The sequence below is a fragment of the Centruroides vittatus genome, unplaced genomic scaffold, assembly GCF_030686945.1.
Source record: "Centruroides vittatus isolate TY-2023 unplaced genomic scaffold, ASM3068694v2 contig_2186, whole genome shotgun sequence".
Taxonomy (NCBI): domain Eukaryota; kingdom Metazoa; phylum Arthropoda; class Arachnida; order Scorpiones; family Buthidae; genus Centruroides; species Centruroides vittatus.
The window spans coordinates 63,470-90,008 of NW_027121365.1; the positions used below are offsets into that span (position 1 = coordinate 63,470).

Below are 26,539 nucleotides of genomic sequence, written 5' to 3' on the forward strand. Positions count from 1 at the left end.
AGAAAAATATAAGGATTTAACGGTTTTTCTTATTTTTTCTTAACACGAATGAATAAGAAAACCGTTCGACTTGACTTCTTTCGTCTTCATTACACTTCTCAGAACAGAGTAGAGACGTCATTTGAATAATTACTTCCTTAAACCAAGCTTAAAACCCTTCTTCTTCTTCTTCTTCTTCTTTCTCCAATCCCTTCGAGTTACGTGCGAAAATAAAAAGCCAAAAAAGTAAAAAAACGGGCGCTAAGGAAACGGTTAAGTCACGTGACGGCTCGGGGGGTTAAAGTCAGGTGTTGATGGATGTGTCAGGTGGAAGGCGAAGCGTGAAATTATCCATTTTCACGGCTGCCGATTCGCGTGAAGGTGTTGCACTTCCTTCAACGGATTTTAATAACATAGCAGTATTACCTGTGGGATTATCTCCTCCGTTAGTAGGCAAATGCCGTGTTCTACTATAGGAATAATACGAGGTGAAAGAAGTCGAGTGATAGGCGCTGTTAAAAAAAAATATATATATATATATATATTTAATAGTTGTTCGGCTGATGAAATTCGGAGTAATTTTCGCGAAATTTTTTCCATTAAAAACAATAAAAATTTGTTTTGTTCATCACAAAATTCACAAAATTTTAAAAATTACGTCACTTTATGTTACTTTTAAAAATGCAAAAAAAAAATAAATTCAGAAATGCAAATACAAAAAATGCAAAATAAAGCATAGAAAATACATTTAAAAATTTTATTTTTTGACATTTATTTTGCATTTTTTTTGACTGTTTTAAATACAATTTTTGGCTTTTCAAGTCAAAAAATGCAAAATACCTAAAAAATTCAAAAAAGTTTTAAAAATTGCACAAAAAATGCAAAAAAAGCAAATTGTATCTTAAAAAAACAGGAAAATAAAGAAAATATTAAAAACAAAATAATAAAAAAATTGCAAAACTGCATTAATTCCTCATCTTATCCTTTACATAAACTCCAAAACGACAGGGGCGCACATAAACGGTGTGCAAACACTATGACAATTTTTTAAGTAATCGTTCGATTTAAGAAAATAATTCTTAGAAAACAAAAGGGGGAAGTTGAGATAAAACGAGGGTGACATTTTTTCCCGACTTCAATTCATCCAGTGTCAGTTGTAAAGGACTATTTATAGGAAGTGTCTTTTTAGAGCCGGAGGGTAGATGATCTAAATGGGGAATTAATCACTAGGTACCAGACAAACAACGGTAAAAGTAAATTAAGTTTTACAACGATTCTGTGAGAATAAAACGCATTTTATTGATTTTTCAAACCTGTTGTATTTGTCTGTTTGTCTAATCTTTGCAGGAAAAAAAACTAGAGTAATTGGAATTGCTGCACGTTACACGATTACATTTTTTTATTATTTTTACTTCTATGTCTTCTTTTTCTGTTCGGTAATTGTGTAATAAATCATGAAATATCACGAATTACCACTTTTTCTGTCAAATGACCACGTGAATTTTCGTATAACGCGTATAATGCGCAACGTGTAACACTTGTAACGTGTGCAAATGTTACTTTTTACTCGAATTATCATCGATTATTGATCATTTTCGGCATATAAAACTGCAATTTTTTTTTATTTTATGCATTCATTTTCATTTTTTTTTACTAAAATTATTGCGTGAAAGTAGATAGTTGCGTGTTGCCAACTCGACAGTTACTTAAACTGTATTAATGAATTAAAATTAATGTTTTAAGACCTTAAAATAATGTTATTTAAGATAATTATTGATAATTTTTGACATTAACTGTATTTTTTATTCATTTTAACTAGATTTTTTAAATCCAACTTTTTACTAAAATATATTTAAAAATTAAAAAAAAAGCAAAAAATAACTTTCATTAATTGCTGAAGAATTCAGAAAGTGTATTTTAAAACTTCAAAAAATACAGAAAATTTTTAAAAAATGTAACAAAAAATACAAAAAATGCAATACAAATTCAATTTTTTTTTGTATTTTTAGCTACATTTTTTGTAATTTAAGATGCATATTTTGAAAATTTTGTGAATTTTTTTTTTGTAATTTTAGGTGCATTTTTATAAATTTTGTGCATTTTTAATAATTGTAGGTGCATTTTTTGTAAATGCTGTGCATTTTTTGTAAATGTTTTGCATATTTTGTAAATTTTGTGCATTTTTAGTAATTGTAAGTACATTTTTTTTCATTTGAAATTGAACTGAAATTCAAAAATGCAGAAAAATTATTAAAATGGAACTAAAAATATAAAAAATATAATATATATATGTATATATCAGATATTTAAAAAAGTTAAAAATAGGAGATATTTAATTAAATTTCAGCATTAAAATTAAGTTTTCGCGTGTTTGAATCCTTTACAAACAAAAAGATTTGGACGTTCTGATATTAATTGACGACATTCTAACCTCGAAAACATCGAAATTTATTTAATTTCCATTCAAATCGAAGTTTTGGCATCATTAAAAATCAGTAAAATCACATTATTTAAACTCTACCCTTGTTAAAAATTAATATTTTTGGAGGTTCAGTGCTCCCGTCCTAAAAGAAAATGAAAAGTCTGTAGTTTGAAAAGTACTTGGGATCACTTAAAAATCCTTAAAATTCCTCAATTTTCTTCACTCGACACTTCATGAATTATTCAACACCCGAATTGAAAAAGGGGTAAGAAAATGTTGGTAGGAACTTTATTAAAATCGACTTAAATTCTACTATCGACTTTATTCTAGGAGCAGTGTTACGTACATTGGGTTCCAATAACTGTACACACGTAATTTTAGGAATGGGTGAAGTAAAATACTATCAAATTACATTATTGCCAAGGTAGAAAAAGCCCACCGGCTTTAGGTATTTGGTTTCAACGTGACGAGGAGCAATGCGGTTTCCGAAACACACCACACAAACACATTTTACTTCTACAGTAACATAAAGAAAAACAAGAAAAAAAAAAAAAAAAAAGATCTCTTTCCAAAACAAACAGACAACCGCACGTTTTCCATTCCGTCTGTTTCGTCAGACGGAAAATTACAAAATATTGGATCAAGAGGACTAAATTAAAATGGCCAAACTGTGTGCCACATTTGGGATGCTGCTCCACACACTAAACGTTTCGACTCAATTCTATTTTTTTATTTTTTTCTGTCTGTGTGTCTGTGCGTAGTTTAGTTACAAGTTCTATGTTGTAGTTTATTATAAATGGTGTTTTTTACCGTTTAAAAAATAATAATGTTATTATAATTTGGGAATTTTAAAGGATGGAAATGCGTAATTTTTATGTAAAGTTTTTTTTATATAAAATTCTAAAAATACATAAAATATTGTATGATTTTTCAAAAAATATTACACTTTATAGAATGTCTGTCTGTTTGTTTTTAAATCTCGATAAATGTTAATTGTAATTTTTCTTTTTAAAGTTATAAAAACATTGTGATTTTATGCAGTTTTAACGGTGTTTATAAAGTGTGTTTTCTTTATTTTTAATGTATAACTGACAATTCATTCCAAATGCCCTATAAGACTACACAGTTCATTTCAAATGCCCTGTAACAGTATACAGATCTGTAAATGCTGTATAATACTATACAGTTCGTTTTAATTGCTCTATAGCACATAATTTAAAAACTATCCAAGATATTCCGCTTTTGTAATACTATAAATCAGGTACACAATAGTTGTATATTTATTTAAATATAATAACAGATAAAGAGAGTATATCATATCATACAGGCAATATATCACTTTACACTTTTATATTGAACTTTTGATAAAGAGTCTTAAGTTACAGTTTCTATGAGTCATCACTTGTTGCAAGACACTTGTAAACAGTTTATACCTTTATTTTTATGTTTAAAATGCATTTATTTTGCATTTATTTAAAATTTAATCAAATTTATTTGCTGATGTCATGCAAAATTTCATTGCAGAGCAACAGAATTTTGTCAGTGAATAACAAAGAAATTTCAAATATTTTTCATCAGAATTATCAGAAAAATTCGATATATTTCCATCAAAAACTACCGTAAACCCCCCCCCAAATTTTGAATTTACTGCAGAATATTTTATAAACAACCTTTACAGAACTTAACGTTGCATTGCATCTACGTTAATGTCCCGAAGAAGAAAAAAGAAAAAGAGGAATTTATGAAGAATTACATCATAATAATTAAATGCAAGAAGCATCATCTTGAGGAAGAAGGGATTAACTCTTGCTCTTAATGCGAAAGAAGCAATTCGTCTTCGTTAAGTTGTTAGCAAAAGTAGTAAAATGAAAGGTTTTAAATCATTATCTTTAATGTGATGAGGCTTGAACGTTAACAAATTCTCTACATTCGACTGAAGCGAAAAATCTTCTCTTCCCTCCCGCTCCCAAATATGTTATTTCAATGTGGGATGTGGAGCAACAATGATTTATTTTTTGATTTATTGATGTAATTTGTTGTATCTTTTGCAAATCCTCTGATAATTACTCGGTAATCAACTAAGATTTGTGTGTGCGTGTGTGTGTGTGCCAATTTCCCCCCTCCCCAAGTAGCCCACTACGACACTCCATTGATAAATAACTTAAGTATTGTTTATGTTATACGGTTATTTTGTGCCGGTGTCGATGAAAATGATAGGAAAATCTATTGGAATTCCTAAAATATGTCCCTTATATTTTTAGTTTTGTACAAGGATGTAGGTTGGAGGAAGTAATTACTATGTATAGAAACGGGATGTAATCCACCCTTTCGTCTTAAATTAGTGTTGTTATGCGGGAACGAAAATGGCAATGAATAAATTAGGCAATATTTTATGAAATTATGAATTTATCCGCAGATTTTGGCTTTAAAATTTCAAGGAAACCGCAAATTTTGGATGTAAAATTTCAATGTACTCATACATTTTGGTTGTAAAACGAATGTAACTACAAATATTTGGCTCTAAAACTCTAACATACATACAAATTTTGGCTCCAAATGAATCAATATAGGCCTATTTACAAATTTTGACTGTAAAACTCCGAAATATCCGTAAATTTTGGCGATTGATTTAATGAAAACTTTCGATTTTATAAGTTCAATATAACCTCAAATTTACTGTAAAATATAGAATTTTTTAATGTAAAATTCTACTAAATCTACTAAAATTTAGAAATTTTCCACTGAAATTAAGCTATTTGAAGGAATTTCCCTAATATTCTTGTACACGAACAGAGAAAGAAGAACAGATTACGTTACTAGTAATGTATAAGGAGAGATGAGGGTTGGAGGAAGTAATTATTATCTTTAGTGACTGGATATACCTCTTCCTCCTTTCTAGATCAATGTTATTATGTGAGAAACAAAACAGTAAGAACAATAATTTTCGTACAAATAATGAATAAATTGTCGTAAAATAATATTTACTTTGTAGAAATTCATTGAAAATTACAAAAGTGTAAAAAATTTCCATTAAAATAATTATTAAAATCCTAAATTTTTCGTTAAAATTGCCATTAAAACACGGAATTTTTATCCGAATTACCTTGAAAAATTATACAAAATTTTTTCCCCGAAATTGCCATTTTAATTAAGATGTCTACGCCAAATTATCATTAAAAATTAAAATTTCTATTCGTAAAAATTACTACTAAAACTCGAAATTGTCCCCTAAAATTACAGCTAGAAATGAGGGAAATTGTTTTCAAGAAATTGAAATTTTTAATTGGATCCATTCCTTTCAAAAATTAGAGATTTTAGTAGCAAAATTGTTACTGAATCTTAATTTTTTCCTCTCCCAAAATTATAAATTAAGTTAGAATTTTTCCATCAAATTACCGTTTAAAAATTAAAATTTTTACTGGAATTCTTTAAAATTCTTTAACACAAATAACCGTTAAAAATTAAAACTTTTACTCGTAATATTACTAATAGAATTAGAAATTTCTCCTTAAATTACTATTATAATTAAAACGTTCCTGCTAAAATTTGCAATAAACCTCAAAATATTCCCACTATAATGAATACTAAACGTAAAATTTTCTCAACAAATATTAATACAAAATCTAAAAATTTTCCCACAAATTTAACACTACACCTGAAAATTTCCCCTACAAAAACGAACACTAAACCCAAAAATTTCCCTTACAAAAATTAACACTTGACCCCAAATTTTCCCACAAAATTTATCACCTGAAAATTTCCCCTACATAAACGAACACTAAACCCAAAAATTTCCCTTACAAAAATTAACACTTGACCCCAAATTTTCCCACAAAATTTATCACCTGAAAATTTCCCCTACATAAACGAACACTAAACCCAAAAATTTCCCTTACAAAAATTAACATTAGACCCCAAAATTTTCCCCACAAACCCCTAAAAATTTCCCACTAACTTTAACACCCGACCTGAAAATTCCCCCAGCAAAAATCTTCACTACACAGAGAGAAATCTGACTTAACCAAACACCCGAAAAAGAAAAACACTGCAACTAAATATGAAGTGGGGGGATAAATAAAAAAAAATAAATAAATAATAAGAAGAAGAGGAGCAGAAAGACTCGCACAAATAAATTACACGGGAAGAAAATCGATTTATTTATTTATATATTACCATTGTAGCATAGTATTGGCTACAACAACAGCACACACAACCCAATAGCTGTGTAATGGAGAGAAGCGTCGGGGCCAAGAATGGGGAGGATTTGTACTTCAGTTTGTCGTCCTTGATCGACCACGTGGGTCGAAGTGTAGTCAGATGCTAGTCCAGTTGGCAGGAGGCCTCCGAACTGTTCAGTCGCTTTGCTCTCTCCTCCCTCGGTTGTGTGTGTTTGTGTGTCTCAACACGACTATGCTTCTCCCGGGCGTTGGGTGAGTGTTTCTTCTAATTTCTACCCCCCTTTAACTTTTTTATTCACTAAAACACCTTTAATTCGCGCGTGAGAAGACGCGCGACCCCTCGTTGCAGGTAAACAAGTTTATGAAACAGGTTAAATTCCTCTTACCACTAAAAAAATGGAAACTCGTTTCGGTTTTGTGTATCGATGGAAGCGTTAATTCGCTGTGTTTGTTGATATCGATAAATGCTACAGTGGTAACTGTGTATACCTGTGTATTGTGAAACAATAACGCTTACCTTTATCGTTTTTTTCCCTTCCCCCTCTTCCTAACGTAATTCTCTTTCGCTGTATCGATTTTCGGGGGATTTAGTGGTTTTTTTTCCCTTACGTATATCGCTGGTTTACATCTTCCCCTGTTAGTAGGATCCTTATTAATTCCGATATTTTAAGGGGTAACCGCGATTCGGTTCTGTGCTTCGTGTTTTTATCTGTTATCCGAGGAATTTTTCAGTAAATCCTCGTTAATCTTATAAATTATTCTAAAAGCGTACACTGTATACATATTTTTCTCTTTAAATCATATTAAATTTTGGGGGTTTGGAGGATATTTCTACCCTACTTTTAAGCTAAAGAAATTCGTAATATCGCCCGAAAGTTTTTACTTTTACCACTGAAATTATGTAGAAATTTCCTAACATTTTCACATTTTTTTTTCACCACCGATACGGGGGGATTTAGTGGTATTTCTTGCACGAAACCGCAGCACTACTTCATCCGAAACTGATCATTCCTGACCCTATTAATATACATATTTCGAAAATTAATCTGTCACTTATGCAGGAATTTCGTAGATTAGTATTCATCCCCATATAAACTCCTCACTCTTTCCCCCTTTTTTTCCCCTAATTTAAGAACAGCATTTCCAGTACAAGTCATGTTGATAAAGGAGCAAGATTAACCTGTACTCATTACTCCGGAAGAGGTGCATCCTCAGAAATCCGGCTGTGCTTATGTAAACACTTAACATTCAGTAATCAAACCTTGATATCAGAGAAATATCTAAGAGATAATATGCCTTAAGCATAAATTACTGCTCTTAATGCATTTTAAAGCCTCGTATTTCAAACGAATGCCGTCTGTATAAAACACTTGTAGCTCTTTCTCTGTCTCTCTCTCTCTACCCCTGCCTCTTGTTAAGAATTTTGTTGATAAGACAATTAAGTCACGTCTCAAATGATCGTTATTATTCTGTTAATTAATTAGTACAAAGGATATTTTTGACTCTGTAAAGATTTTTGTTCCTTTTTTTTTGTTGTTTTAGTATGCAAATGTAAGAGAAAAATGTTTTGTGAGTTAGTAAACATCTTCGTTTCTGTAAGTAGAGTGTATTTTTTTTAAATTCATGTTTTGAGCTAATTAAGTAAGCATTAAAATGACCTTTCTAGTAATTTAAGTGGGGAAATAAACATTTTCGAGTGAATAAAGCATTAAAAAATGTATTTTTTAGTAAATAAATCATTAAAAATGTGCATTTTTAGTGAGTAAAACATTAAAAAGAGCATTTTTCGAGTGGGAAAAGCATTAAAAACGGTATTTTCCGAATAAAGAAAGCAATTAAAAGCACATTTTTGAGTGATTACAGCATGAAAAAGCACGTTTTTGAGTGATTACAGCATAAAAAAGCACATTTATTGAACAAGTAAACAAGCAAAAATAAATATTCCTGATTAAGTAAAGCACATAACAATGATATTTTGAAGTCATAAACGGCTTTTTCAGCAAGTAGAACAAGAAAGAGAATAATTTTAATCAAATTAAGCAAGAAAAAGCGAATTTTTAAGTCAGTACAGCATGGATAAAAAATCGTTTCGTGTAAGTAAAGCAAAGAAACGGTATTTTTTTAAAAGCCAAATAAATAAAAGTTTATTTTTTAGCCACTAAAGTAAGCCAAAACGAGCAAAAAGAAAAAAAGTATACATTTTAGCATAACAAAGCCAGCAAAAAATATTTATAATTCAAGTAAATGAGCAAAAATGGCGACTTTTGACACAAGAAAGTGGGGGGATGTCATTTTTTGCACGTTATTCTTTATTCTAAAAATAGTATTTTTACTGATTTTACTCGCTAAAATCAGCAAAAAATACAATTCTTATCGAGTAAAATGAGATTATTTACCTATTTTTAAGTGAAAAAATGATTTTTGAGCAAGCAAAAAGTACTTTTTAATTAAATTAAGTAAACAAAATAAGCAAAATGTGATATTTTTGAGCTACTAAACGACACTTCTCAGTAAAAAAACAAGCCAATAAAATTATTTTTTAACGCAAAAATTTTAAAAATTACATATTTTCGAATGATTTTAAGCAGTTTAGAAGGAGAAAAAAGCAATAATTAATAAATTCCATAAGTAGAAATGGGCGTAAATGCTCTAAATAAGTTAATTACTTGAACGTGTTTGGGTACAGGGAATATAATTTATACCCTATCGACCTATTTACCTTTAAGTTATTTATTTATAAGTAAATAAAAAAAAGTAAAGTAAGAAATAGATTTTTGTGTAACTTGCATAAAAGTAGATAGAATATGTACAAACACTTCGAATTTATTGTACTGTTTTAAAGCCCATAAACAATAAAAAAGAAGAAGAAGAAGAAGAAGAAGAAGAATATATATGGCGCAAGAAACATAAATTTTTATTGGGGTCGATACTTTCGATGAAAATTTCTATATAAAAATATATATATATATTTAAATAATATTATTTTCCTCAAAAAATTCTGACTTTCATGTAATGTTATCATCATTTTTACCGTTTTATCGATGGTTTTTTAATAGTTCTGCTAGCTTTACGGATATTTTGATGCTGTTTTCACTATTTTTATTCACATTTTGCTGAAAATTTTGAATATTTTAACAGTTTTTTAGCATATTTACTATTTTATTAGTTTCTTGACTGTTTTAATGATAAACTTTTAAACCATTTTGCTGGATTTTTGACCATTTGAACACCAATTTTACTACGATTTTGACTTTTCTAACACCAATTTTACTGCGATTTTGACCTAACACTAATTTTACTACTATTTTGACTTTTCTAACACCAATTTTGCTACTATTTTGACTCTTCTAACACCAATTTTGCTACTATTTTAACTTTTCTAACACCAATTTTCTACGATTTTGACTTTTCTAACACCAATTTTGCTACGATTTTGACTTTTCTAACACCAATTTTGCTAGATTTCGACTCTTCTAACAGCAATTTTGGTACAATTTTCACTTTTCTAACACCAATTTTGCTATGATTTTGACCACACGATCCTAAATTTTGACTCCTTTAACACTAAATTGACAACATTCTCAATTATTTTCAGCAAAAATTAACTTCTGTGCACGTAAACTAACCCCACAACCCACCTCCTATCCTTTTTCAAACCCGCTATTTCATTTTATTTTATAAGCCTCAACAATGCATAATGGAGGCAGAAAGACATTTTTTATATTTTTACGACCAGATCTCGAGAAAACTACAATTCGTTTCAGCAAGATAATAGCCCACATAAACTACTGATCCTTCAACTACGCTCGAGTCATCAGAATATAATCTTATAGTGAAGGAGGAGCAAAAAACACCGATGGAGAAATTGAAGTAGTGTATCAAAAATTGTAGTGTATGAAATTCTGTGGCTTGACAGCGACACCGAACGAGAGAAAATTGAATTATTTTTCTTTCCCACCCCACGGGTATTCTAAGATAGGAAAAGAGCGCGTGGAAATTCGCTAACTTTACACACACATCACACCAGGTGATGGGGGGGTAAACTTAGCCAAATTTCTTCTATTTAAGGACATGTATAAACGTACCTTTTTTTTATTTTTGTTTCAGGTGGATGCATAAAAGACTTTCGGGAATGTGAAAGAAAGAAAAAATTTATATATATTTATACAAATGGAGAGAAGAAAAGAAGAATTTCTTTGCTTATGGATCTCCTGGGTTATGTTGGGAGCTGTTGTGCATTCACAGAGTAAGGAATAATTTTTTTTTCTTTTCCTTTATTCCCATTCAACCCGTGCTGAATTTATATATAAATATATAGGAAGATACATGTTTTTTGCCTTTCAATTCATAGCTTTCATCATTTTTGAATGTGTAAAATATATATATATATTTACTGTTTGTGAGACGGATTTCCTTTTAAATCACAAGGTTAAAGGTAGCTTCTATGCGATATATTTTCATAAAGATGACAGTTTTGATATACCGTTTGCAAGTTTTGTTACATAAAATTGAAATTTACTGAATTGCTTCTACTGTGATACTGCCGTTTTAGTGTCCCTCTTCAATTTATATACCCCACCGAAAAAGAATTGAAGCTTCACTAAAGGTTAGGATGAGGATAATCGGAGGAAGACCTTGTACACTTTGTACACTCTCGTGTGGGCATTATGCTTAAACTATGTAAAATGTTATTAAAACACGTGTGAAAATTCATTAACGCCACGTGTGCAACCAGTATTATGCTTTGTTTTAACGTACTACAAATGTCAAAGAACACGTAACAGGCCCTTCTCGTAAACTAAATGAGTGAGGGCCTAAAGAATAGTTTCATAAAGCAAGGGCGTAAAGTATAGTTTGATAAAATCAAGGTCCTAAGCTGCAACACATTTAGCTTGTGTTTAGAATCCTGGTGTAATGATGGTAATCCTGATGATTGCAATCATTACGCCAGTTTCTTTACGATCACGCGAAGCTTAAACAATACAAAATCTTATTAAAAATGCGCATAAATGAATTAATTTTACGTTGGTAATTAGAATTCATATTTGTTTTAACGTAAATTGTACATATTTGAAAGCTTCCAGCTATTTTAATTAGTGCAAGTCAAATTGTTACTTGGGTAGCACGGAGACGACGAGTTCCCACGAAGGAATGCAGGAAGCATGAATAGAACATCATTAAGAAGGTAGATTGGTAGGCAATCGTGCTTTCTATGACAAACGGGGGAGAAGGCAGCTGGTCATGATTGACAGATCACATCCACTGGACTGTTGTTGACAATTCATCACGTCCATCTGACCTTCCGGAAGACTACGTCTGCAAGACAAATACTTAGATGGAAACAGACACCATCTGGATGACATTACCAGTGCCAAGTTTGTTTTCTTTTCAGGATATGGAAGTTTGAAATGTATTGCTAAAACGATACACAATATGCACGAAGTGGAAGTGTCAGTTTGAATTTCATTCAAGAGCATTTTTGTCAATGAAATGATGGATTTTGAAGGAATGGTGTCGACAGTATGAAAAATTTGATTGAAAGCTATCGTGCTGCCAATAAAATAATATTCTGTATTTGGTTTCTGTTGGGAAATATAAATCCTCGAAGGACCTCTTCCAATACAACAAGAAACTTGATTAGTCGCTTTGATATAACTGAAATTTTAAAGCCGTTTAAGTAATTTTCTACCCCGTTTTTCCGGAAAATTTCGTGTAAAACGTGAGAAATAAAACTAAAAATCTACAAGAAGAATCTACATTTTAAAACCGTTTAACCGTCAGCACTCGAGTAGTAAGCGAGTACTAAGAAGTTGCTTCAACAAAGAAAATTAATTATTATAATATATTTCACTTCAAAATTAATATTCTGAAGTAGGAAGCAATGGATCGATCTTCTGTTAAACAGGATATGAACACCCTCCTCTTGACAAACCTGGAATGAAACAAGGAAAAAAAAATATGTGTCAAGGAACTGAGGTCTCGAAAATCTTGTTACGAGTCCAGTTCAATTAAAAAAATGATTATCTTAATAATATTATTTAAATATTTAATATATTTTCTATAATTTTTCTGAAAAATACTTTAACTTTTCATAAGAAATTCCTTTTATTTTCTTAAAAATTCTCTTCGCATCACCAGCAAAGCGAGCACCATTACAAGATTCGTTCATTCAGTGGCAGACTTAATTTTTTCTTTAATTTTTTTTAAAGTCTAGACAGCTTAATGAACAAATTCCTCTTTTATTAAATGAAATTTTATACTAAAAATACGTTTCTGACGATGATAACATTGGCTACGATCATCATCATCATCCATCACAGAAAAACCTCACCAAGATCCTCCAGCGAGCAGCTTAAGTTAAAAAATATTATTTTCTAAGAATAATGTAAAGAAAAATACAGTAAATTGAATTATTAAAGCTGTATTTTTTTTCACTATGTATTATCGCTTATTACAGATTGATCATAAATGATCTAAACAGCACCTTCCATTAGAGTGCAAGAGCCAATGCTCCATGCTGAAGCAACCTCATTCTTAATGATTCAAAGAAGAAATAAATTTTCTAGTCTTGTCACTCGTAGGAAGAAGAAAATTTCCACTTGGAAAATTTTCTTTGCACCTGTAAAATAATGTGAAAGTTCACTTATAAATCTTGTATAATCTTCAAAGAGATTTGTCATGTTTAACGCACGTTTTCCACCCCTCTCGTTTATGTCTAAGGTATTTTCTTTTTTATTTAAAAAATTTGATATAAATAGTGTTAGGCAATATTTTTAATTTATAAATTTTTATTTTATTAATATTATTAATAACTAACCACATTAATATAAAATTTAAATTTCTTGTAAAAAGTGAAGAAATTTCGAAAAAAATGGAGAAAATTTCGAAAAAATATTGAGGAAATTCCAAGAAAAGTTAAGAATATTTTAAAGAAAATTAGGTAATTTTGGGAAAAATTGAGGGCACTTTTTAGAAAATTGTCCAGATTTTTTTAATCGAAATTTCCTCACATTTTATCAGAATTTCTTTAATTTCTCTCGAAATTTCCCCATTTTGAGGCAAATCGAAAAAATTGTCATTGCATTTCTTTTGTTTTTTAACTGAATATTTTCTTTAGATATAAAGAAAAATAATCAGTGTGAAAGAAAACAAGATTCACATTGCTTCTTGGTAATCCTTTTGTTTATGTATGTCAGTGTTTATATCTCGATAGAAATCCCAAGTATATAGTTTCTTCTATTGTTTTCATTTCATCTTCAATAAAATAAAAAAAACACAATGTAAACAATTCTCTGTACAGAACAAAGCATTGTTTACACTTGTCAGCTATGACAGCTTCACAAAAGACCAAAGAAATTCAACAATTAACTCTTTTCAACATTCTTAAGGATAGCAAAAGTTTCAATTATCCACGAATATTTGCTGCTAAGAAAATTTTTGAGGCTAAATAAGTTATTGTCAGAAGAGAAGACTTTTGTGGATCCTAAAAGACTATTCTTGTGGCTCCTAAAATCAAGTGGATCCTAAATTTGAAAGAGAATTTTGTAAAGTTTAAGTAGATTCTCTTAAAAATTCGGATTTACAAGAGTTATTCTTGGAGTAGAATATGAATTTGTGGCTCCTATGGATCTAAAAATGGGTTTTAAATCTGGATCTGCTCTTCTGAAAGCCAATTTTTGCACTTGTTAATAATGAGGATTCTCTAAATATAGGAACCGCAAAAGTTAATTTCTGAAAAAACTAATTCTTCTGGCTCTTAAAAATTTTCAAAAATCTCTTGTGAATCCTGCAAAAAATGACTTACGGCTCCAGTTTTTTTTGCAAATTTAAACCGTATTCTCTTGAAAATTGAGCAAGTTATAGGAGCCAAGTTTAAAAACTGGTAAAAATCTGGCGAGTTTAAACTCTCGGTTTTCATAAAATTACCTGGAAAATTTACGAATGGAGTTTAAAAAAATTAACTCTTAAGTCTCCTAAATTTGCAAAACAATGCATTTAAAAACAATAAAAACTTTTACGACAGGGGGGACGACATAAGCAAAGAATTCCAATTTTGTTACGTGGCATCCATTCTTTGTTCAGGGGAAGATAAAAGATGTGATTCAGTAGTAAAGGTGTAGCTAAAGAAGAAAATTGTTGGAGTAGAGAGGAGGAAAAAGTGACAAGGTCCTTGGTAAAGGCAGTTTTGAAACTCCAACCAGCTGTCGAAGTAACAAAACTATTGCAACTTGCAGCTGACGATGTCATTTCGTGGATAGTAATCACCACTATTGCTTCTCCTCTGTGTTTAATAGGTGGGATGGTAAGGGACAGTAAAAGGGGAGAAGCTCTAATTAACGTCCTGCTGATATTTATTTTCCTGTAAGTGGTAAGTTTTTAACTCCTTATACCCAAGTTGATAAAGATTGCATGGGCGCTTGTCTGATTAAATTCATGTAATTAATGCTTTGAGTTCTTGTAGAATTTTTGAAATTTTTCTATTGCTTACACCTATACATTACTTTAAAAATTGTAAGCTGTGAAGTTGCAGTTTGTAAAATGGAAGCGATAGTTTGTAACTGTGAACCACCCCCCTTCCTCCAACATTCTGCGAAATTTATGTTTTGGAAATTTGAATTTTTACGGAAATTTACGAGTTTCGGTAATGTTTATGGTGTTTTTAAGATTTTTCTACAATTATGGCGTATTTCTAACGTTTGAAGGGTCGTTCCCAGAAATTTGACTGTGTGATACGACACAATACGAACGGAGAAAGAATATTTGTGTTAAAGTTATGCAGAATTGCAGAAAGGTGTCATAAAGATCGCTTGCAAAATCTTCAGTCTCGAGCACGCGCTTTCGGAGGTGAATAAATCGCAATTTATTAACAATTTTTATAGAAATTTACCTTCTAAACATAAATTATACTTTCAATATACATGTTTTCAATTATTAATGCGAATAAAAGTAAACGCTTTAAAGGTGTGCATGCTGCATGCTTGCTTTTGGTTTAGTATGCTGCTTGTATACGGGTCCCTAAATATAAGGCTCAATCTCTTTATCCATAAATGTAAAAATGTGAGGCCCTAAGCTATAGACTCATAACAAGAGGCCCTAACATGCAACTGCCCAGACATTATAAGGTTATATTTTAAAGCATTATTTTTGTTTCACACACCAAAGGATAATTATCATTGATAATTGATTATTTTCAGCCTTTCAAATATTTTAAAATAAAAAAAATGCAAAAAATTTCTTAATAAAATGACAATTAAAAATAATTGTACATAAATTATTTTTATTTTCTCAATAATTTAAATTTGTAGAATATTTTGATAAAAATGAAATAAATACGTTTTATTTATTTGTTTTTTAATTATAAAAATTTAAAAAAAAACACTTAAAACATTTTTGCTATTTTTTTATCAAATGAACATTTTCTACGTTTTTCATTTCTATTTTTTATATCAATATAAAAATATCTGAACATAGTAATTTTTACTGTAATTAAAATTAATTGTAACTTGCGTATTTGTAATTTTTTAATTAGTAAAAACGCAGAAATGTCTGTTTCATAAAAACGCAAAATTTTAAATGTCTGTTTTATAAAAACGCATAAATTTAAATGTTTGTTTCATAAAAACGCATAAATTTAAATATCTGTTTCATAAAAACGCATAAATTTAAATGTTTGTTTCATAAAAACGCATAAATTTAAATGTCTGTTTCATAAAAACGCATAAATTTAAATATCTGTTTCATAAAAACGCATAAATTTAAATGTTTGTTTCATAAAAACGCATAAATTTAAATATCTGTTTCATAAAAACGCATAAATTTAAATGTTTGTTTCATAAAAACGCATAAATTTAAATATCTGTTTCATAAAAACGCATAAATTTAAATGTTTGTTTCATAAAAACGCATAAATTTAAATGTCTGTTTCATAAAAACGCATACATTTAAATATCTGTTTCATAAAAACGCATAAATTTAAATGTTTGTTTCATAAAAACGCATAAATTTAAATGTCTGTTTCATAAAAACGCATAAATTTAAATATCTGTTTCATAAAGAAGTAATTAAATTGACATTTAAAACAAAAAATATTCAATTGCGTTTTTTAATAAAAATTCCAAAAATTGCCTTAAAATACTAAAATAAAAAATTAGAAAATTAAAATGCAAAATTAATTAATTAAAACAAGAAAATATATTTTAAAAAATTCAAAATAAAATACAATTTTTTTATTTATAAAATTTTTAAAAAGGCAAAAAGAAAAAGTGTAAAGTGCAAATTTAAAAAAACAACAACAAAAAAAAAACCCTTTATTTAATTTACAGTGAAAATGGATTGTTAATTTGCTTTCAGCAAACTACTTTTTTTTATTATACGGAGGAGTTTACATTGTCTTTTGTGAAATTATAATTTAAAAAAAATACACTTTTGTATAATTTTTTAATGTAAATTAAAGTACTGACTGTTCATTTCCCACCTTTTAACAAATTACTTTTCATGGATTTATTTGCTTCTTTTATGTTCTATCCTTCAACCTGTTTGAATTTTTAGTAATTAAACTTTAAATATTGTTGAATAATATTACTAAATATGTTTTATAAGAGATTTAGAATTAATTTTTCTATATTAAATAATTTTTTAAAGTACCTTTCTATATATAATTTGATGCCGTATGTTTTACATTCCATGCTGTTGTATGTAACAGAGGAAAAGTATGATCATCAGTCAAATGACCTCTAAGATTTTTACATTTTTGCACTGATAAGACCTTCAAACGTCGAGAAATGCAAAAAATTCGGGATTTTTTTCCTGTATGTATGGATGCTTGTGCGGGGGGGCACGATCTTGTTTATCCCAGCTTAAAGCTTAATAAATCCTGTGCCTTTTGTCGAAAATTTCTGAAATTTTGCAAGGTAGTTTGACTGTTAGGGGCATTAATGCTACTAAATTTCTATGATTAAAGGTCGAGGAAATGGTGAAATAGAAAGGGTCATGTGCTTTGTCTCTTAAAAACTAAATAAACTTGAATTTTCAAAGTTTACTCGAACTTTTAAAGTGTAGATTTCAAACATGTAAGAGTATTGTGGAGGGTTAAAACCAGAATTATACATCAATTTACCATTTAATATAGCTAAAAATCTCTCTATTCTTTAAAAATTACCCTATATTTAATACTTTAACCTATCCAGAATTGTATAAAAGTTAAAAATAATCACAATGTTCTCACTAATTATTAATTTTAAGGAGGATTTTTCGATATTTAAACCATTTTTTAAAATGAATTATTCACCTCTCTACACTTTAAATTCTGTATTTGATACCTAGAAACTATAGAAAACTTGGTCTACATTCAAAAATAATTATCTTCTAGCCCCTAAGGGCTTTAAAGATCATTGTTTCTTTACGCTTAATTAGAATTTGAGCCAGTTAAAAAATTGTTTAATGCCTTAAACTTAATTCTTTTGAACCCTCTAACCACAGTATATCTGATCATAAATTATCTTGTATATCGATCTCATCGAGAACATTATTAACAGAGCTAAAGTTATACACTGTACTTTCTTTTTTTTTTAGGGGGCAAGAACTAGTTTGACGGTCATTAATAGTGTCTTATCTTATAAACTTTGAAGTTTTTTAGGTGGTATAAGAGTGCAAAATCATAAATTTTCAGCATGTTATCAAAATCTATCTAACAATCGCATCTGGAAGTTATCAGGAGGTCGGAAAACTCAAAGCCAAGCTTGTACCTCTTATGTTATCTACTGATTTACAGTTGTGTACCCTTGTGTACCTGTACGTAAGGCAGGTGTGGATTGTTTACACTGTAAAAATAAAGTGAAGTAGCGTATCTAATGTTTAAAACTACTGTATAAAAACCATTCGACTGTGGTATGTTAATCACACTTCTTCCAGCGAGAGTCTACCATAATTATATATACATATATATATAGACAAATTTAAACAAAGGTAGGGTTTATCGTTTGAAGGGATGTTTAGAAATGAATTTTGTTTAAAAAAATATACAAAAATCCAAGTTAGGAGTAAGGAATGCGATGATAGAAATGTATAAAGTATACGGGAAAATGTGTACTTACAGTGACGAGTGCGTGAAATTAATAGGAAAATCTGCCAGGAATTTGTATAGGAAAGTGTGTACTTACAGTGGAAAGGGTGTAAAATTTATAGGAAAATCTGCCAGGAATTTGTATAGGAAAGTGTGTACTTACAGTGGAAAGAGTGTGAAATTTATAGGAAAATCTGCCAGGAATTTGTATAGGAAAGTGTGTATTTACAGTGAAAAGGGTGTGAAATTTATTAAAAAATCTGCCAGGAATTTGTATAGGAAAGTGTGTATTTACAGTGAAAAGGGTGTGAAATTTATTAAAAAATCTGCCAGGAATTTGTATAGGAAAGTGTGTATTTACAGTGAAAAGGGTGTGAAATTTATTAAAAAATCTGCCAGGAATTTGTATAGGAAAGTGTGTATTTACAGTGAAAAGGGTGTGAAATTTATTAAAAAATCTGCCAGGAATTTGTATAGGAAAGTGTGTATTTACAGTGGAAAGGGTGTGAAATTTATAGGAAAATCTGCCAGCAATATAAAAAATATGGTAAAAATCCAGAAAAAACTTTTACTAAAACTTACATAAACTAATTTTCTTACTAAATATTAGATTTATATACATAAAACAAATTAATATTCTCGAAAATTTTTACTTTTTTCGGATTTTTTACTTTTATCGTCTAAAAAAATTAGCAGAAGGTGCAATAAAAGTATTTTTTCTATTAATATATCGATTCATATTATAAAAATCTACAATAAATTAAAGTTTAGGTTACAAGTTACTGACAGACATTCTGACAAGTTCGATAGCTGAGATGATATTTTATAATTTCAAACAGGTTTCCACGTGTAAAAAAAAAAGGAAAAAGAGCTATAAATTATAATTTAAAAATGAAAATCGTTTAATATTCTAAACGGCATTTGATAAGAGAATTACATTTATATTCATTAATCGAAGCTGAAATTTATAATTATAATAGTAATAAATTTCATATGATTGATTTAGTATTTAACACCTTAATTATAAATGTTAATATTGTAATGTTATAAAATTAATTCATGTATAGAATATTAAATTGTTGATAGAATATAAATGAACCCATATAAATCAGAAGTTTTCGATATTTTAATTGATAACAGACACTCAGACGTGCTCTCAGGCACTCCCCAATGTTATAAATAAATTTTTCAAATTACTCCACCTTGATTTTTGGTGCTATTTTTGAGCCTTTATCACTTACTTAAGTCATATTTTAATTAACGACAGACATTCAGACGTGCTTTTGCCATGAATAACAGCATTACAGAGATCTTTTTAATATTATTTTAATAACTTTTAGGTAGATTTAGTAATGCTAAGCGTTATTTCTTATCCATCCTTGAGCCTATTGGATTAGCCAAATTAAAAGATTTTCTTATATTAATTAAAGACAGACACTCGGACGTGCTTCTGTTTTCTCACCAACCGCAATATCAAGGTAATAAATACATTTTTAATGGGTATTTTGATAATTTTTGCATAGATTTGGTGATGATTAATTTCATTCCTCATCAATTATCGAGCTTGAACCTTCCTCTTACTTACTAAATTAGGTTCTGATATAATTAACGGACAGACATTCAAATGTACTTCCATTTTTAGATTATTTTAATGATATTTTCGGTGTTGTTTTAGGTTAAATTTAGTCATGCTCTATGCCATCCTTTAGCTATTGCTGAGCCTATTGGCTTTGTCATTCATTATTTACCATCTCACGTTGTATTCTTTCTTCCTTTAATGAGATCCACACACACACACACACACATTCTCTCTCTTCTTTCCACCTATCTTCTATACAACTAGTGTCTTCTTTAAGTCTGAATTCTTCTAATTTTTATCTTGTTCCATCGTAAAAAAACACCCCTACCTTACTATTGTTGGTTCAGCAGTACAATCCCTCAGGGTCTTACTTACTGTATACTAAAGTACAGCTTAAAAATCATTGAAAAACACCCCCTTTTTCTTCCTTTACATGATAGTTTGGATGCGTGAAATTCAAATGACTTAAAACTAATTTAGATATTGAGAAACCTTTAATATATTTAAACCCTGCCAAATTCCCAAAAGGCTTTAAAAATCTCTTTTGGCTCAGAGCCTTCTTCCATTATTTTCATATTTTTCAAACAGGGCGAAATAAAAAGATAAAAAAAAACGTAATTAAGTGAGTTTTTTTCGGATTTTTTAATCAATGTTAAATGTTTAGCCCCTGGTAATTTTATTGTCTTAAAAGTTTTTACCTCTTTTAGTTTTAATAATTTTAAAAATTCATTTTAAAGAAAAGAAAAAAAAAAAAAAGTGGGCTCGACTTCTTGTTGTAAATTAACTACTTTATGAGTAACTAATCCCTTGGTAAATATGTGCCTGAAGCCATTTTTACAGCTCGTTTAAGCTGTAAAAAGTATGAAAAATGCAATTTTTCTTTTACAATTTTTGAATTTTTTTCAGATTTTCTTTGATTAGTTTAACAATTTGTGGAATTTTATCAAGTCTCTAGAATTATCCACCAGTATAACTTGATAAAATAATGCCGTGAATGGATGGAAAAGTAGCACTTTTGCTTATTTTTTTTAGGAAAAAAGTAATATAAAACGTAAACAAGTGCCATTTTTCGCTTGTAGACAGTAGATAAAGGGCAGTTTTCTCCTAGATTAATGATTATTTTGTAATTTAAAATTCAATTTATCATATTCTAGTTTAAAAATCCAGCAACGAGTTGTTTAACTTTCCCGGCAATATTTGGTGGCGCTATCTGTTATCATATTTTGTTTAAAAACTTCTTATATTTTTAATTATTATAAAATAGCAGACACCTTAATTTTGATGGTAGGGTGGGTTTTATAAAAATATTGTAAATGCTAATAGCCAGTAAAATCGTCATTAAGTCTGACCCAAATAGAGATACACACGATCGTCTTTATCTTTCCACCCCCTTGACTTTTACTCACCAAAATTTAACAGTGTCAATCCCCGTAATAAATAGACCACCCTGCAGAGTTTCAGAAATTGTCGACAAAAAGCACAGGAAATATTAAGCTTCAAAGAGGGTAAACACGGTCGTGCCCCCCACAAACACACACTAACATCCATACATATAAAACTTATCCCCAAATTTTTGTGCATTTCTCCACGATTCAAGGTCCCCCGAGTCCAAAAAATGTAAAAATCTCGAGGGGGGGGTAATATTTGACCGCTCGACATAGTTCCTCCTGTTATATATAACAGCCGAGAAAGTAAAAAGTGAGATTTTACACCCTTTTTTAGTATTTTTAGATATCTCTCCCGTGATAACTACATATCAATGGCATCAAGCGGATGCTAACGATAAAAAGCCACCATAATCGGGATAAATTTTACAGAAAAAACAAGAGAAATCCCTAAATAAATCCCCGATTTTCATTGGCATGACGTTAGGACAGGGAAGAAGATAACCATAGCGTTTTTCGCCCATCAGAATCACGAAAGAATCGATAAAGTTCTTACTAGATGGATTAGGTCGTCTTTTCTCCATCCACAAAACACAATATCATGTAGAAAACACGCCTACACAGTTAGCCAAGTTGACAGTAAACCTCACTTACCCTTTCATGTAAGAGGTGCTGACCACTCGAGGGTCATCATTCAAGGACAGCCTCTTTTATTTTTTTTTATATATATGGAGGCCAGAAATAATGAAAGTCAAGTATGGACTAAATCAATCATATCTCTAGATAGAGTCTGCTATTACTGTAATTGCTTTGCTTCAACAATTTCTTAAAAACCTGTCCCCTTCTTGTCTGTACAAACAACTACACCTCCAACTACTGCTCCTCCCCAGTTTTAAGTTTCATGAGATTTTGACAGAATCAAACTGTTTTCTAAAATGAAAGAACAATTTATGAGACCAGTGATGTAGATAAGATAGTAGTATCATGGTAATGCTTATAGTTGATGATGCGTGCTTTTCTTTCATAAATTATGTAAAATACTGAAATGAGGTATGAAGATCATGCTGATATACTGAAAGGTGAACGATAATTTAAGAATTTTAATGTGGTATATAAGTATATATGTGTATAAATTAGTCGGAATTGTTGAGATACACACCCTTCTATACACCATACATTGCCAAGTTTAAGGTTTGAAATCAATTTTTGTGAGAAAATCTTGGTGCTTAAACCCGCTTTGCTGAGTTGTAAAGCTTAGAATCATCCCTGGAAGTTTGCTTTTTGTTGGCCCATTAGCGAATAAAACGTATTAATGATTGAGTATGCAATATACGGTTTAAAGCATTCAATAATGCAACAATTTCTGAAGGTTTTGGTTGCTCGTCTGCAGCTAAAACCTTTAATTGCGCATATTTTATAATGCAATAAATCCTGTTAAGATGCAATGTATATATTAGTCAAAATTGCTAAGCTACATACACTTCTGTACGAGATACGGGGTCAAGTTTAAACCCGATATTATTGGCATTTCTAAGTTTTAAAGCTTAAAATGACCCCAGGAAGTTTATTTTTCATGTGACTCGTCAGAGGATAAAGTAAATTAAAGATGTAGGATGCAATATACCCTTGAGGGCGTTCAATAATGCAATATTTTCTGAAGTTTTTGCTGGCTTGACTCCAGCTGAAAGCCGCAATTGCGCACATTTTACAATGCAATAAACCTTGTTAAGATGCAATGTAAAATATTACTATCATGTTCGATGCGAACGAAGTCATCAATAATTCTGGAGATCGAGCACACGAGTGCTAAAGGATGCACTACATCAAAACACATCAGAGAATGCAATATATAACCACAGACCTGAATATTTAACGATACATTAAGAGGTTTTACGGACTTATGCAACGATATATTAAAAATTCAAGACATGCATTAGACGTAATGCATAATAGAAACATAGATCCACCATAGAACGAACGTCACAATAACAGAATTTAATGCATATTCTACACAATAGGCACACCATTCACATCATCAGAAATCTTTTTTTTTTTTTTTGGAAGGTCATCATATTATTAGAAAAGGTGCAGAACCTAAACATAGTTAGCATCCCTATCGAGTTTGAGCTTAGATATCTTGACGTGTAGGACCAACTAGTTATTTATAACAGTAGAAAAGAAAGAGAAGTGAATTTCCGATTAATCTGCCTCACATTTTCTTATCTATACAAGCTCCCTCAACTTGTCATGTGGTGTTGTTCGACCCAGTGACCCAACCAGATGAGAGAAAAGATAAACCAGTTGCCAAGTTTATCTCTTATAAACCTTATATATATATCCCATTCGTGTTATGAGAATTTAAAGTACAGGTTACATATGTAGGTTACTAAATATATATTCTATACAGGAATATATTTATAAATATAGTAGAATATTACATGCGAAGAAACGAGAAAATCAAGTCGTTATTACAGGAGCACCTCTTCTCCTGTGCTAATTTTATTACTGTAGAAGTATCTTTTACAATTTTTAAGCACTTAATAAATTAATTTTCCTTAAAAAGCACTTTTATAAGTGAAAAAGCACAGGAAAAATCTTTAAAAAGAGGTCAGAACACCTCCATTTTCGTGCCTAAAAACCATAAGATTAAAGAAAAATTTCAATTTTTAATGCACATAATTAGATTTAAAAAAAAAATATTTTCTACATTATTTTATACGAAATTCCATTGTTTATTTAAGATATTTTCCATATTTATATACATTTGGTAGCTGATGTATTTCTTTCCTCTTTCCTATCTCTTACTTTTATTCATGAGAGAAGATATGGAAGCTTCCTTCTACATTCTTCTCTATCCAAGTTAATCATCCTGATTTCTTGTATTCTCCTCTACGTTGCATATATTTGACACTATATACATCATCCCCGCGTATAACGTCTCGTATACATTTGCAGCACGGCAGCACTCATATCTCCTGTTTTACACAGGTAATAAGTCGAGTAAAACGATAGGAAATTTGAATTAAGAATTAAGTAACGAATGACAGACACGCGGACGAGCTTTATAAAATTCTCGAGAGGCGATCATTATTTCAATTCTTCAATCAGGAATCGAAGGGAGCGAGAGGAGGGAAAGAGAGAGAGAAAGAAAAAGAGTTTGTCAACTGTAATATAAGTAATACATGTACTGTACTACATCCCAATAACTACTCATTTCCGTCTGTAGGAGATAAGATTCCGTTACCATGACAACGGAACATACAAAAAGAAAGAAAAGGAATAGAAAGTCATTACAGCAGATTTGTAGGAAGACGGTTTTAGAAGAGAAAGGAACCGGAATTAGGGAAAGAAATAGTATAGAGAAAGGGACTTTCAACTGGATTCCGGATACGTAGACGTACAAACCCGTTAGAAAAATCCAGCGATTCCTGATTGAAAACAAAGAGAAATCCCCATTTTATCCCATAGAAAAGATGATCCGACACTCGCGGATAAATCATGTAAAGTCGCCGTATCAGTAGGAAATGACGTAATAACAACCGTAGTGCGTCACAAGGAGCGAAGAGGGTGGAGGGAAAGGAGGAAAAAAGAAATCGAAAAGTAAGGCTAAAGTAAGAGAAGTTTAGCCCCCGGTAAAGCTTTGCAGCATCGACTTTTAGCAGCATCTATCGAAGGTAGTACCCACCTGGTGTTTCACACACTACCTTGGGAGTAAGTAATCAACTTCCTTGGGGAGATTCTGCTTGGCGTGAAATTCCATGACTTCTGTTTTATGGGGCATGTTTTCTACTTTAAAAAGAAGAAAAGTTCAAAAAAAGAATTGCATTTGAGACTAAATTTGATCCAATTCCGTAATTTTATAATGGAAATTTTTCTTCTTACAATTGTTAATTGTTATCTTTGGGGTGATTTATTTTGTTTTCACGTGCTTCTCGTGTGTCTTCTTATATATAAATTATTTATTAATACAGATTGTAAAGTAGATTTTTTGTGAAATTCTTCGAAATTTCTTGAAGAAAATTGATTTTTTTTACTAAGAAAACTCTTCCTGGAATTTTAAAGATCGTTTTTTGGTTACTTTTGGTAAAAATTTAAGAGTGATTTACACCAAACTTAGTAAAATGTGTTTTAAAATGAGCTAACTGCAAAAATTTCATGCATTTCATCTCTGAGGAGAGTTTCTTATATTTTTTTACATCAATTAAAGTGATTTAAACGAAAGAAATTATATAAATTTCATTAAAAATTAAGAAAAATGATGGCTATTTCGTTAACTAGCTACGTCTGACAGCACCATTTTACATTAAGGATCAAAGTTTTGACTCTTAAAACAGTGAAAAATATACAGGAAATTTACGAAATTTTAGTTAGAAATTTATAAAATTTGAGGATTTAACATTATTTTAGTATATTTATCATATAAATGTTCATCTGGCTACTTTACAGAGTTCAATAAATCACAGTTAAATGGTTTAAAATAATGGTAAGGTTATTATTTACCATGAAAATCAGCGATCAATCATCATAAAATCATCCTCTCGTGTGTACTCCTGCATGAAATCTGCATTTAAAACTCCACCCTACTTTGTAATGTTTTAAGGATATAAACCTCAATAAAATCCCTAAAATTACGTGTTTTATAAATGATAAATCTAGCAACAGAGGAGCTCCACCATAAATTGGATTCTCTGAGAAAAGGGGGGACACAAAGTACTGTTGAGTTTATCTAAAATTTCCTTTATTCTTGTTGCTCTTTATGAGTTTCTTGCGTGAGACCTACCTTACTTTTAGGGGGGAGGAACCTTTAGCCTTATATCCCGATGAAGCTAGTGTTGGTACTTAGTCCAACAGATTGTTGCCACGTATTTTGAGTTAGTCACGTGTCAAGTGATTGATTCAGAAGCGTGATCGTGATAGGTAGAAGAAGGCTCGTTC

The 26,539-nt window shown here is 30.2% G+C and overlaps 1 protein-coding gene across 2 annotated transcripts in view; it reads left to right on the plus strand.

Moving 5' to 3' along the window:
* Positions 1–26,539, plus strand: part of LOC136970800 (fibroblast growth factor receptor-like 1) — a 97,963-nt gene that overhangs the window by 27,536 nt on the left and 43,888 nt on the right. The window contains exons 1-2 of one of the 2 annotated variants that reach the window (XM_067265253.1): positions 6,684–6,831; positions 10,687–10,825. In XM_067265253.1, coding sequence (XP_067121354.1) covers positions 10,750–10,825 — 76 coding nt within the window. In that variant the 5' untranslated portion in view covers positions 6,684–6,831; positions 10,687–10,749. Of the gene's footprint in view, positions 1–6,683; positions 6,832–10,686; positions 10,826–26,539 lie in introns of those variants that run through there. The other variant, XM_067265254.1, reaches the window with a different exon arrangement.